The 14,997-nt window shown below is 35.3% G+C and overlaps 1 protein-coding gene across 2 annotated transcripts in view; it reads right to left on the reverse strand.

Annotated features, from left to right (window-relative positions):
- Window positions 1-1,722: 1,722 nt before the first annotated feature.
- Window positions 1,723-14,997, reverse strand: part of Abca5 (ATP binding cassette subfamily A member 5) — a 79,908-nt gene continuing 66,633 nt past the window's right edge. The window contains exons 29-39 of one of the 2 annotated variants that reach the window (XM_028761278.1): window positions 12,066-12,192; window positions 11,737-11,854; window positions 11,550-11,641; window positions 10,608-10,783; window positions 9,990-10,065; window positions 9,783-9,877; window positions 8,836-8,955; window positions 7,581-7,730; window positions 6,609-6,688; window positions 5,681-5,736; window positions 1,723-4,941 (exon numbers count right to left, since the gene is read on the reverse strand). In XM_028761278.1, coding sequence (XP_028617111.1) covers window positions 4,834-4,941; window positions 5,681-5,736; window positions 6,609-6,688; window positions 7,581-7,730; window positions 8,836-8,955; window positions 9,783-9,877; window positions 9,990-10,065; window positions 10,608-10,783; window positions 11,550-11,641; window positions 11,737-11,854; window positions 12,066-12,192 — 1,198 coding nt within the window. In that variant the 3' untranslated portion in view covers window positions 1,723-4,833. The remainder of the gene's footprint in view (window positions 4,942-5,680; window positions 5,737-6,608; window positions 6,689-7,580; window positions 7,731-8,835; window positions 8,956-9,782; window positions 9,878-9,989; window positions 10,066-10,607; window positions 10,784-11,549; window positions 11,642-11,736; window positions 11,855-12,065; window positions 12,193-14,997) is intronic. The other variant, XM_028761279.1, reaches the window with a different exon arrangement.

Here is a 14,997-nt window from a genome sequence, read left to right on the forward strand (position 1 = left end):
CTGTTTATCACTGGTCAGAACATACTCATGATTCCCTGTGTTTTTCTCTATATCTTTGGAATAAGGACTATCTTGCTACCCAGCCTTTTCTTTCTCAGAATCACACCCAGGAAGTTTCTAAACTGCCACCCTCCAAGCTCCTGTCCCCAGCATGGAACTATAATTAAGTCAAGTATCTTCTAATGGTGAGAAGTTAGTTTTCAAATAGTCCAAGAAAATACCATTTTTTTAAATATTAGTGAGATCTTGATTCTCTCACTACAAGAATTACCTCTGTATGAAAAATAATAAACCTATTTCAAATGCATAAATAATACTAGCTTTACTACTGAAAGTAACAGAATTGAGAAATTCGAAAACTGGAGATTGCAGTGACGTCTCTACTAACAAAGGTGATATCCCAATAATCCTCTTTTAAGGGTTTTGTTTGCCCATCTCTGGCAATCCACCTCCCAGTTTTTTAATTTATCAATAAAGTTTGCTTTTGAATAAGAAGTGCTGAGATTCCCTGATCATGCACTGGAGAGCTGGCTCAGAGTTTAAGGGTGCATTCTGCTCCTCTAGAGAACCCAAGCTCTCCCGTGGAAGTTCACTACTGTCTGTAACTTTAGTTCTGGAGATTCTGGCATCTTCTGGCCTCTGCTGGCATTGCATGCAATGTGGTGCACAGACATACATGCAGGCAAAACATTCATACACATAAAATAAGAAAACGAATAAATAAAATCTCAAGAAAAAATCCTTGAAGACTATTTTGTAGAGTACCTGAAAAATTCAGTTTTGTGAATTCTTAAAGGCCTTAAAGGAGGGACTGAAAACTAGTGGTTTAATCCTTGCTTCAGGCATACAAAACCCATCACAACTGTATTTGTAATGGCTTTGCTTTCAGTTTGACAAATGGCTGGAACTGTCTACTGGCTCTCTTCTCATTTCTTGTCCTTTGCGCCATCTCTTGAGTCCTGTCACTACTTCCCAAACAGACTAGCACTTATGAAACCAACACACTCAGTATAATGGAGCCTCTGGTCACCAAGACTGCCTTGCTGGCTCTAGCTCTACTCTGAGCCACAACCCTCTGTTGCCACCTAGTGGTCAAAAAGTTTATCCATCTTTCCACCGTCTATTCAAATGTTGCTTGAGCAATAGAAATTAGACTTGTTTTAATTTTTCTTTTCAAGGGTGGGGGAGTCTGAGAGGACAGGAAAGTAAGTGTTATTGGGGTGTATGATGTGAAATTCCCAAATACTAATAAAAATAGTATGTTAGAAAAAACTGGGGCTTTTTCCATAGGACAGAAATAAGATATTTTATAAATACAAACTTTAATTTTAATGTTAAAAATAACAAACCTTTAAATAAATAATTTTGGAATTGTTACATTTCTGGTGAGAGTCATTCTCTCTAACATGGAGTGCTGCATTTAAATGGTCAATTGCTATTGTAAGTTCTTTTGACTTTCAACTAGACAAAATGACCATAATATGTCCAGTGGCTCTCTGAGCAACAAAATTCTCTTTTTTCTCAGTTGTCTACTGTTGAGTTTGAATATGATTAAACTACAATTCTTCCCAATGTTTTCTTATCCTTTACTTTATGCAGGTCCTTAAGAGATATTACCATTTTAGTTACAGAATGTTGCTTCAATTCTGAATTGAAGTCACTCATCTAATTATGAACACTAAATAACAAAGAATACATTTTGGTATACAAAATGAAATGTCATAGATTTTTAGCTCTTAAAGTTTATTATTAATAATATAAGCACATTCATTTTCCTTAACAGGCAGCATTGAGAATTGTACATACAACACATTATGAATAGAAAACAAGTAAATTTTTACCTTATAAGAATAGCTGATACAAAAATAATTCACCTGAGAATAAATTCTTTCACTTTATGTAATATGCTATTTCAAGGGGAAAGATGAAAACTCAATGTTGACAATATTCAAAATACATTAAGAAAAAGCATTTGCTATTTTTTTAAAAAAAAGTCATGCCTTTTTAAATGCTACGTGAAAATATAAGATGGTATTTTAAGAAATCTAAAAAGCACAATCAGAATGAGACACTGAGTGACCAACAACGAACTGGGAAAACAACACTCCACCCTAGTAAAACTAACTGTGCTATTCATTTTCCTATAAGACATTCTTAATACTAGTAGCAAAGCATTTCCATATCATAACTGGTTATTGAAGTATCTATCCTTCTCTTAATAAAATGTAAGATCTTACAGAGCCAAAACAGTTCATCCTTCTACCCAAAGAGCCCATTCTGGAAACAGTCACTGGATGGTGTCCTGAAAAATGTTTTAATAGTGAAAACCAAAACTGACTCAAAATAATTTTTGCCAAATTAATTTTTGAAAAAAAATCCACTGCTTTTTCCAAAGAATAACGTGGAAGGAGGGGAAGATCCCACAGAAGGTAAACCAAGCAGAATACTTCTCATTGCTATCACCGGCCCGCCCCTCTCTGCGGAAGACAGCACAGCCTTCTACTCAGCAGAGCTCTGCCTTTGCTCTATGCTTACTGTTTGGCCACAGATGGAAAATATAAGGCAGGAAGGTGATGTTGCGGTTTGTTTTTGTGTGTTGCCTAACAAATACACTTATTTCTTTTCTTTACCTGAATTGAAAGGAACAAAATTCTGAAAGCAATAATTTAAGATACTTTAAAATAAATCAATGTGCAAAAACAAGCTATCCACTGTAATAAGAATGAACACACAACAAATAAGATTAGACAATACAATCTCGACTTTCACTCCCTAAGAAAAGTATACTTTACACTGAGCACACATTGGGTAATGCTAATAGACAATGACCAACTCGACATGAAAAACCAGGCGGCATGACCCATGCTCACCACCTCTGTGAGACAGCTCTGTCTTAGAATGGTCAAACGCGTTTAAAACACAAATGAAACCCGCCTTTTTCAGTAACTGTCCTAGTAAACTATACATTGAGCTTGCTTTGTTTTTATGGGTATGTGTTCTAGGTTACAGAGTTACAAAAATCACATCCCAAAAAAAGGCCCAAGGGACTTAAATACTAAAAGACAGCTCTTCAAGTTTACGGCACCATTTAGCAATGACTTGCTAAGAAAATATAATGTGCTATTTGTAATTTATCAGCAAAAATAAAGATTTCATCTTAAATACATCTTGAGTATATTTGTCATGCAGTAATCATTAATTAATTAATTAATTAATTAATGATTAATTAAGTGTAAAATTCTTAAGGATCCAAAATTATAATTTGGTATCAGGAGGCAAGCTATTGCCAATGAAATCTTACATAAGAACTTGGTGAGGAGTGGTGCTGTCATAAAATCCAAGCAGACTTGAAGGATGGTTCGATTATATTAGATTATATTAGAGTACCTTTGAGATATGAGACTAAACAAGTACCTTTAGGGAGGTGGAAAGAAATTGTCAAAGCAATAGAGAAAACTGTCAACCCTGTACCACTTTGTACTGAGAAAGGAACACTTCAATTAGCCACTCGTACCTAAAATAACACATTTCATTACCCAGCAGGACTAAAAGTTCATTAAGTCTTCCCAGCAGTACATAATGAATAACTTCATTGAAAGCCTGACCATTTAAAGTTGGTAGTAAGCCTTCTGTTCTTGCTACTGTTCGTTACATCTCTGCAATGCAAAAGTCATACCACAGTATATATGTCTTTACAAAACTAACACTTACACAACAGACTGAGATACAGCATCAACTACATCATTTATTTGTATACCTGTCCATATGAGTCATAAAATGAGATATTTCTAAGATTAATTATCATATTTCAACTCTAATGTAAGAATGAAACCCTAATTTTTATTTCTTAATTTAACCCTTGAAAGAATTTCTATATTCTACCAATGTTCTGAGGTGACCTTTTAAAGAAATACATACATGCTGTTCTACTTAAACCTCAAGAGAATCAAGTCATAAAAGTCAGTAATAAAAATGGTTATCTATTCAATTTCTTGTCTAAGAGTAAACTTAAATGTGCTCTATGTGTGGAAGGCAAGAGAACTTTTGCAATGAACCCTTGGGGTTGGAGAAAGGTAGAGATGAACTGTCCTACCTCAACAAACATCTGCCTCTGGAGTTTCAAAGACTCAGACTACTATACTCTAAGACTCGGGTCATAGTCTTTCTGTGAATTACGATCACCAAACACATTTGAATTTTAATGTAGGCGAAAGACATGCAACTTGAAACATCTAATTGCCAATATCTGGAATCAATTACTAGACTATGCCATCGCTTCATTTACTGTGTTTAGTGACTGCCACCTAGTGGACATCACTTCTCAGCCATTCCACATTTACACAGGCCAACTTCCACTAAGAGCTTCTTTTAGAAATCTTAAAGGAAAAGCCAGTTTCCCCACTGCTTTGTGTCTCTTTTCTATGTTATTAGTCAGGTATTGGTAGTTGTGATTACCACTGGGAAATTACATAATTATGTAGCAGTGTAAAATTTAAATATTATTCAGAATTATTCCTTTATTACTTCTTTAAATAGTAAGTTGAGAAATATGGTTTTTGTGAAATGTGAAAAGGATGACACATGGACTATCTTCAACATACTTCAGATATAAACATGCAGGTGGACAATTATACACAAATTTATTTAATGAAAACCCAAACACATAACCATAAAGTGTAAATTAAGGAGTTTAGAAAATGTCCAAGTGCTTTCATTTTTTTATAACAATTCAAGTAATAAATTTTTAAAATCAAAGTTAAGATAAAAGAAGAAAAAATAGAATAAAAGAGAATAAATAAGTTCAGGGTCAGTAAGCTGAGTGAGCACAAACATTCAAAATACCACTCTGTCTTCCTGCGTTCTTTCCCACCAGAGTGTGCTGTTTAAAGTCCCGCAGCTATTATCTTCTTCCTCTTGTTCTTTAGTAAGTTCTACAAAAACCTAGATAAAAGGAAAAGGAAACTATTCAAAGAACTTTTAACCAAGTCAGAAATGATACAATGACATAACTAATATTTAACAAGTATCAAGGGGTTTTCTGATATTGATACTATTCAAACAAAGCAAGTTATGTCCAGTAGCTACAAAGACAAACACATATTTAGAGAGTTAATCAATTTTCTAATTAATATATCAAGTAGCAGTGTCATAAAATAACTTAAAATTATTTAAACAATTTAAAGTATTCTAATAGAAAATAATACCATGAGCCTTTTAAATATTTACTAAGATAAACAAAAGGATGTTCAAGCTTAACAAAATAAAACTTACTTGAATTAATTATTCAATACTATACATATATATCAACCATCACACTGTAGGCAATAAATATAAATAATATGACTATTCAATTAAAGATGTTTTAAAATAAAATTGAACAAAAAACTAAGTGGAAGCTAAAGTTGTAATTCCAATTAAATTATAATTTGAGGATGGTAAGATGGCTGAGCAGTACCTTTTGTCAAGCCCAAAGACCTGAGTTCAATCACCAAGCCACATGGTTGAAAACCGACAACCACAAAAAATGTTGTGGCACTTGTACGCCCACACATAAAATAAGTAAATGTGTTTTAAGTATATAGTTTTAAATGTCTATAATATTGGTCTCTACATTATAAACCTAAGCAATTGCTACTAGATACACTTAACTGTAATCTTTTCTAATTTAACTTTACAGTACCTGTTCCAGGGTTGCTTGAGAAAAGCTGTATTCTTCAATGGCAAAAGTGTGTTTTGCTATTAAAACATAAAAACAGCATTTTACTTAGTGATATTTTTAAGGAATAAAATGGCAATTAACTTAAAGTATCTACTCTGCTTTTTAAAATCTCTGTCAACAACTTATTCAAAACTGGAGTTGCCCAAGTGTGTAACTTCCTTCAGCCCTGCTTATTCTCTCTCTTCCATCCACTTCCGATCCTCTGCAAACAACTAGCATCAACTGTTCCGTGACCTGCTCCATTTTCTAGGTTAGCTCCTCCTTCCTTCCAGTGTCTTACTTTTCATCAGTGCTTTGTTTTCTTAGGGTGTCAGAGCTCTAGTCCCCATTCTCCAAACACTACTATAGCCTCTTCTTGATCCTTAAATTCATTTCTTAACATTTTGTTATAAGCTTTGCTATATTCACTTCAAATCCCCTTTTCCAATCTAATATCAAATTGTTAGTATATTTATTCTTTTAATCATAAAGAAATTATCAGGAAGGTAAAAATTTCAGAATTAATCATTAGTCTACAGATACAGAGATACATAAGATATAAGTAAATATTGTCCTACTCAGAATCCCCATAGAGAATGATAAAAATTCTTTATATGTTTCAAATTCTTAAGTTTTTGTGAATTATATCCATGAATTTGCATTATTCCACATGAAGTCCTCCCATGTCTCCCACATTCCCTCTCAAAGACTTGATCTCTTCTTTCCTTAATTATTGTAAAATATGTATGCATAAGTATATACATTTATATTTATTTATCTTAAAATAAAAGAACAAAAGATTATATCTGCTATAACTGCAACAATAACCTGGGTCCCAGTTCTAAACTTTCTGAATAAGATCCTTTCATTACTTGAAAACTATTTTACAATATTCTCAAATGCTACTTGCCTTCTTCCAACTTAGCAAAGGATTGTGAGAGAGACTGAACGTCTTCTTTTGGAATTTTATAAGCCAAAATAGAAGAAAAGCTGAAAAACAAAGATAAAACACAGGAGGATGGAAAACGTAACTACTGTGTATGTCTGAATGCTAAAGCTTCAAACTCTTTAAGTTTAAATTCTAATCATCTACTTGATATTCATTTTCCTAAAACCTGTGTACAGAATGACAGGATGATACCATGTGATTATATCCCTGAAGGAACTACAAGCCTCTATTCTGACAGCACAGCCCTGTACGGCTGACAATACAGCACATCAAAGTAAGAAGTCGGAGACACAGATAGAAAATAAACGTGAAAATGAAAACATTTAGGATTTCTTGTTGATCACATTGTGAACCCTGATATTAAAGGCTGTCTCTAGCTTTAGCCTAGCTCAGCTGTAGCACATACCTTTAATCCAAGAATGTCCAGGATATTTGGCCACACTGTGAGGCTGTGTACTGGGAAAACCTGTTTCTAGTTGTGGTGTGCCTGAGCCCTGGCACACACCTTTAATCCAAAAGCTTTCTGTTTGTTATAAACAAGATTGAATAAAGCCAGCCAAAGGTTAAAAGGCAGAGCAAGCAACCAGCTGAAAGGGAGTGAACACAGGAAAAAGAAAACAGAGAGAGGAAATCAGGAGGATGGATAAAGACACACACAGGAAGTAGAAAGGAAGGACATTCATTTGGAAGGGTTTTTAAGACAGTGTGGAGAAGAAATGGGTTGCTGCCTTTTGTTTGTTTGTTTTTTCCTTCTGGGACATTGGCTGAGGAGGAAGGTCAGCTGAATGCTTTCTCTGCCTCTCCGAGCTAGCAGGCTTTCACCACAGTGTCTAGGTCCTCAGTTATCATTTGTTAAAATTAAATATTTGGGATTTGGTTTTAAAAACAATTTTACTTTATAAAAAGTATTGAATAAATTTAAAAAGTTGTTACCTCTCTTGACGGTTTGCATTTGGGAAAATATATTGAATTTCTCTTTGAAGGCGATCTATTTCCAGGTTTTCTATACAGTCCTTTAATTTAATTTCCAAAAAGTAGCCTTTGCCAAACTTGCTCTTTAGATGCTGCACTGTTCCAATGCATCTGAAGGAATTTTTAAAAGAAAGAGCTAAAACAGCTTGACCGTGTCAAAGAATCATTTCTTGCTTCCATCTCTAACACTTTTTTTTTTATATAAAATGACTCTGGCAATCTTTTACATGTATATAAAGCTTACAAACTTCAAGCATCATGCTGAGACACTCTTTATCTAGTTTCATTTTCCTTAATATTTCCTTCTTCGATTCTTTTGTCAAAATCAAATGACCTACATTGTCAGACCTGGGTTGACTCTGCTCCTTTCTGTTAGTGTCTTCTGTTCCAAGAGACTATCCCAAGCTACACCTAGTCTCCAGGAGTCTATCCCACACTGCATTTAGTTGCTGTGTCTCTCTCGTTTCCAAAGTTAACGACATTTCTTACTTAGTCCTTCTCGAGACTTACACAGTTTTAAGGAATTCTGATCACATGTTTTGTTGGAATGTCCTTCTTTTTGTGTTTATTTTCCTCATGTTAAAGTAGGCTTATGAGCTGTGGCCAGAGCGTCACATCTGAGCGTGCGTCTCATTACACTGTAGCATACTGAGGGACGTCCAGTATCTGTTCAGTCAAAGTGTCTGAAAGCTTCTCAACTGTGAACTTTACTGCTCACAGTTCTTACTCCTTTTCCTTACTCAGTTTTCTAGGAGAAACTGGCTCTATGCAGCATTAACCTGAGGTCAAAAGGGGGTAAGCTTCTTTCAGGGAACACTACAGACAGATTACTTGGAATCACTGTGTAAGGAAAGTGTGCCTCTTTGCACACATTTATTTATTCAGTTAGCCATTTCTTTATGCAAATATAAACTCAGATATCTATTTTATTCTTTGCGTTATAATTCACAACAATGTCCATTATTTTAAAATAGTCTAATAACTTTTAAATAACAAACACAAGACATAAAAACATCTTGATACAGGTAGCTGGACATATTTTGTAGAATATAGATAGATACATGTATTTCCAAAAAGTTCTATACAAAACTGATTTTTAAAACTAAAAGTTTTGACATTTCAAATTAATGCACAGTTCTCTATATTTTTATAAGATTACATTCAAAACTCTGCCCTCCCTCTCTTTCTCTGAGAAGTATGCTGTTTAAACATATACCTCAGCTGCCCAGACACCATGATGGCCACTCGGTCACAGACAGCCTCTGCCTCTTCCATGTAATGAGTAGTCAGAAGAGCAGCCCGCTTTTTGTTTTTAAATGCAGTTCGAATAGCTCTCCTATAAAATATAAATAAAATTTAAGTAAGAGAAATACACCTGTTTGATATTGGAAAGTAGTTTCTCAAAACCCAACTACTCAACTAAAACTTTCCCATTACCAACTGCTGTAAACAACTGTATCCTACCAAACTATGGTTTTATATTCTAACTTACTCTTTCTTAGTTTGAAACTTGACAAATGCAAAGAAAGCTCATTATTTCAAAGGTATCCATGAGGTTAGAGTGTAATAGCCAGGCTAGTGTACAGCTCAGGGGGTAGAACACTTGCTTACAATGCACAGTGTCTTGGTCTCAAGCCACAGCAATAACCAAAAAAAAAAGTAAAGAAAGTAAAAAAGCATGAAAGAATAAATGAATCAAGTATGATACAATATGATTTTGTTATAAAAAAAGGTACACTCATAGAATTAATATATATCTAAATCAAACCTTGTACTTGATAAGCAGAAAATTAAGAGCTAAGAATTATTCAACCAACTAGTACTTTAAATTACTTCAACAAATTAGAATATAAATTCAAAACAATAATATGAAAAACATAATTTACTGTTACTTGACTAGGGAAAAAAATCTTCCAAAATTTATTCAGAAAGTAGAATTATTTACTTTAGTAACCAGTTGTGTGTTCATTTCTGTTCTGTAGTATATAAAATATCATTAACATTTCAACAAAGATATGATAAAAAGCTTTAAAAGTTTGCATATTTAATTGCTATTTTATACAATCAAGATGTACACATCACTAACAGGAAGCTATTGGTCACAGTGACTCTAACCTATGATGCAACTCACCAAGCGGCAAGTGTCTCCAGTGTCATACTCACCACATGTGCTGTTTGGCTCTGGGGTCCATACCTGTGGATGGCTCATCCAGCAGTGTCACCTGAGGATTCCCCAGCATACTGAGAGCAAAACACAGCTAGAGGGAAGGAAGAGGGAGGCAGACTAAGTTCAGTCTGATGACATCTGTCCAGAGAGCAATAGGCTCTCAACTAGTGAAACACATGTGTCTGTCGTCTGATGAAGGATACCTTTCGCTTGATCCCTGCAGGTAGTTTCTTTATAGTTTTCTGAAGATGTTCTTTCAAATCAAGGGCTTTTGTTATTCTGCAAAATAGCCAACACAAAATTATGTACCTGCATCTGTATTAATTCAAATACGTTATGTATGATCATTTATACTGTTCTCTCTAAAAGATCACTTAGGTAATGTCAATCAGGTAAGGAAAAAATCTCCAATTTACATCATTGTAAACAAATTAATTGTCTTATAAATAATTCAGTTAATTTGCATATTGTTTGTGGCAATTATTCTTCCTATAATTACAAATAGAAAAACTGAATGGTGCTGGCATGCTGGCACATGTCTTTAATCCTAGAACTTAAGAACAGATGCATGTAGATATGTTTCAGGGCTAACTGGGGCTGCCATAGCAAAGCTGTCTCAGAAAAATAAAAAAAAATCAGAATGAACAGAAATAGAAGAGCTGATTTTTTTTCCATAGATACCATAACTTTGTAAAGAACAAATGAAAAAAAAATGACCATTTTTCTATGGAAACTATAATCTACAAAAAAAAATGCTTGTTTTAAAATTTAAAGAATTTGAAATGTGCATTTCCTGCCCCCAAGTAGAAAAGGCAATTTACCGACTTATTACTTCCTTCATGTCACTTGAACTCATTCCTTTCACAGCTCCATAAATTTCAAAATGTTCTTGCAGAGTAATATCTGGCCACAGTGGGTTTGTTTGAGGGCAGTAACCCATACACTTAATGGATTCATCATCTTCATTTGAATGTGAACCATAATCTCCTAGAAATATCTACAAAAATGCAAATCACATTTTACTATCTTTGCTTTGTATTGTGAAGAAGATAGTAAACAGATTCTGTTAAACTCTTTCCATAAGTCACAGTAATATCTGAACAGTGTTCTAATGCTTTTTAAAGGTGCAAGGCCACACATAGCTAAGTCAGAATTTTGAGTTCCAGCCAGAAAAGGTGGTGATTCCATTCTGGCGGGTGGGAACTCAAGCAACCTTTCTAAGTATTGTCATCATGGGGCTTCACTGAAACGCTATATTTAAACTAATGAGTTAAGCACAATAAAGCCTTTTTGTTTCTCAGACATAAGGTGTAATTGACATAAAAATTAACTTTGGGAAAATTCTCAAAGAAAAGAGTATTCCTAGTAATTCACAGAACAGTGTGTATATCTAGTGTGAAGAGAGTGAAGAGGAACCAGTAAGGAGAAGCGCATGGATGTGGGGTCATGGGTACAACTGAAGACTTACTGACAGGGTCCAGGCTAACCTGTCTATCTCCAGAAATTACTATACCTGTCTTCATAAGTAGGTAGATAAATCTACCTTGTGTGTAAATAATTTCCAAAAGCAGAACTATATATGTCTATTTATTTGTGAAATTTTCATATGTATTACTTTCAGATAACCAAAAGATCTTAATCTTATAAATCTATACAAAAAATACTAAAACACAAGAAGTTTGACCATCCAATTAATAATTTTTCATTAGTGAACTTATCTTAATTAAAATTTCATATTAGATACACAGTTGTACATAGCATACCTTGCCTGAAGTTGGTTCAACATCCCCAACCAGAATATTAATAATTGTGCTTTTGCCAGCACCATTTGGACCCAACAGTCCCAAGATCTCTCCTACAGGTATTGGGGAAAAAATTATATATTAAAGTCAAACTAAAAACAGAAATTATTCTTCTGGAAAACTTTCTTAAGAAAAAAAAAATACCAACCTTTTTTCACACAGAAAGAGATGTATTTTGCTGCTACTTTTGTTGTTTTTCTTGAATGAAGAAACTCTTTCTTGTCATCGTATTCCTTATGTAAATTGCATACCATAATGGCTGGTTTCTAATAAGGAAAACAGGGTTTAAACAGAGTCATAAATTATATATTATTTCATATCTCAGATATGTATCCCAAGAGCTAGATTCACTTCTAAGAGGGCACTGTAAAATAAATTCTACATTCGTATGTGATGGGAAGTGTTTCTTCTTTACATCCTGCCTTGGTGATGTGCCATTTGAGACGGAGTAGGACTTAGCAGTAAGGAGCACAGTACCTCCTCACAACACTGGCAACCCATCAGCTCTTTAACCTTCAGTCTTTCAGCTTTGACATCTTCATCTTCATCTTCATTAATGGGTGGTTCCGGAAACTTCTTATTTTTGGCTTTTTGTGAGAGGGCCCTAAGCACATACAAATAGTAGATGATTATGTAATTGAAATATTAAGAAATTTAGTAGATAGTTACATAATAAAAATACTAAGGACAGGCAGCACTTGGAGGGCAGAGGCAGGCGGATTTCTGAGTTTGAGGCCAGCCTGGTCTACAGAGTGAGTTCCAGGACAGTCAGGGCTACACAGAGAAACCCTGTCTCGAAAAAAATATAAAAATATTTGGGCACTAGACAGATAAAATGGTTTTTTTTTTGTTTTTTGTTTTTAAGAACGCCAACATGAGAACTAATTTTACCTCTCAAAAGTAGAATTACAAATGATACTGCTCATTGATTGTTAATGTTTAAATGATATTATTCAAACCCAATCATTTATATATATATATATATATATATATATATATATATATATATATATATCTGGTTTGTTTAAGGTGTTATTCCACAGATAGAGGGGGAACTGAGGGCTAAAGAGATGTCTCTGTGGTTAAAAGCAGGGCCATGAATTTGGTTCCCAGCACCCAGATCAGGAGGCTCTAAACTCACTGTAACTCAGGCTTTAAAGGATCTGATGCCCTCTTTGGCCCTCACTTTCACTCACACAAACATATACACATATACATAAATTTTAAAAAATCTTTAATTAAAAAAAAAAACATGAACATACTGGCTGGTTTTATGTGTCAACTTGACAAACTGGGGTTTTCACAGAGAAAGGAGCCTCCCTTGAGGAAATGCCTCCATTTCTCGGTTAGTGATCAAGGATGGGAGGGTCCACTGTGGGTGGTGCCATCCCTGGGCTGGTAGTCTTAGGTTCTATAAGAAAGCAACCTGAAGCTGAGCAAGGCAGGGGAAGTGATCCAGTAAGTAACATCCTGCCATGGCTCTGCACCAGCTCCTGCTTCCTGACCTGCTTAGTTCCAGTCCTGACTTCCTTTGGTGATCAACAGCAATGTGGAAGTGTAAGCTGAATAAACTCTTTTCTCCCTAACTTGCTTCTTGGTTTGTGCAGGAATAGAAACCTTGACTAAGACAATGAATATTTCCTCCAAAGATACTGCGGTCTGAGTATACATGAAACTGTCTAGGAAGAGTAGATAAGGCTAAAATCAAAATCCAATGGAACATTTCATTTAATGGCAGAGAAGGAAAGTGCTTGCAAAGAGAATCTTGAGTAGGAAGAGAGGTAAAAAGGTAAATGAAAGTGACCTTATAAGAAACAAAACTTCCCATCTGGGCCCAAGCACAGAGCAGATCCCAGGCGGCAGCTTTGTACCCAACCTCACAAAACCCAAAGGAAGAGGGCCTCCCAGGAGCTCTAACCCAGGCAGTATCTCAGGTAAGGAGACAGCAACACCCACCCGAAACAGGGAGCAACTGGGACCCACTGGGACCCACTGGGACCCAGGAACTTACTCCTGGCCTGGAGCACAGGTTCCTTCTGGTCTCCATCTGAGCACTGAGCAGCTTGGGCCTCAGCTCTAACCCCAGCAGCAAAACCCATCCCAAACAGTTCTGACACAACCAAGATAATAGTTAAGACAGGCTCCAGTCAGAGACAGCACAGATAGCACTAAGGAGATCCAGATGGCAAAAGGCAAGCACAAGAACACAAGCACCAGCAACCCAAGGTACTTGCCATTATCAGAACCTAGTTCTCCCACGTTAGAAAGTCCTGAACTCCCCATATCACCAGGAAAACAAGAACCAGATCTAAAATCACTTCTAATGATGATGATAGAGGACTTTAAGAAGGACATAAATAACATTCTCAAAGAATTTGAGGAGAACACAGGTAAACAGATAGAAATGAAACAGAAAAATCCCTTAAAGAATTACAAGAGAACACAACCAAGCAGGTGAAGGAACTGAACAAAACCATCCAGGACATAAAAATGGAAGTAGAAACAATAAAGAAATCACAAAGGGAGACAACCCTGGAGATAGAAAACCTAGGAAAGAAATCAGGAGTCATAGACGCAAGCATCACCAACAGAATACAAGAGATAGAAGAGAGAACCTCAGATGCAGAAGATACCATAAAAAATATTGACACAACTGTCAAAGAAAACACAAAATGCAAAAAGCTCTTAACACAAAACATCCAGGAAATCCAGGACACAATGAGAAGACCAAACCTAAGGATAATATGTATAGAAGAGAGTAAAGATTCCCAAATTAAAGGGCCAATAAATATCTTCAACAAAATTATAGAAGAAAACTTCTCTAACCTAAGGAACGAGATGCCCATAATCATACAAGAAGCCTACAGAACACCAAATAGACTAGATCAGAAAAGAAATACCACCCGTCATATAATAATCAAAACACAAAATGCACAAAACAAAGAAAGAATTTTAAAAGCAGTTAAGGGAAAAAGGTCAAGTAACATATAAAGGCAGACCTATCATAATTACATCTGACTTCTCACCAGATATTATAAAAGCCAGAAGATCCTGGACAGATGTCATACAGACCCTAAGAGAACATAAATGCCAGCCCAGGCTACTATACCCAGCAAAACTCTCAATTACCATAGATGGAGAAACCAAAATATTCCATGACAAAACCAAATTTACACAATATCTTTTCACAAACCCAACACTACAAAGGATAATAGCAGGAAAGCTCCAATACAAGGAGGGCAATCATACCGTAGAAAGAGCAAGAAACTAATCCTCTTACAACAAACCCAAAAGAAGATAACCACACAAACAATGCTTCCACTATTAGCAAAAATAACAGGAAGCAACAATCCCCTCTCCTCAATGACTCTTAACATCAATGGACTCAATTCCCCAACAAAAAGGGTAG

This window comes from Grammomys surdaster, unplaced genomic scaffold (genome assembly GCF_004785775.1).
Source record: "Grammomys surdaster isolate TR1022 unplaced genomic scaffold, NIH_TR_1.0 126906, whole genome shotgun sequence".
In the NCBI taxonomy this organism is placed as follows: Eukaryota; Metazoa; Chordata; class Mammalia; order Rodentia; family Muridae; genus Grammomys; species Grammomys surdaster.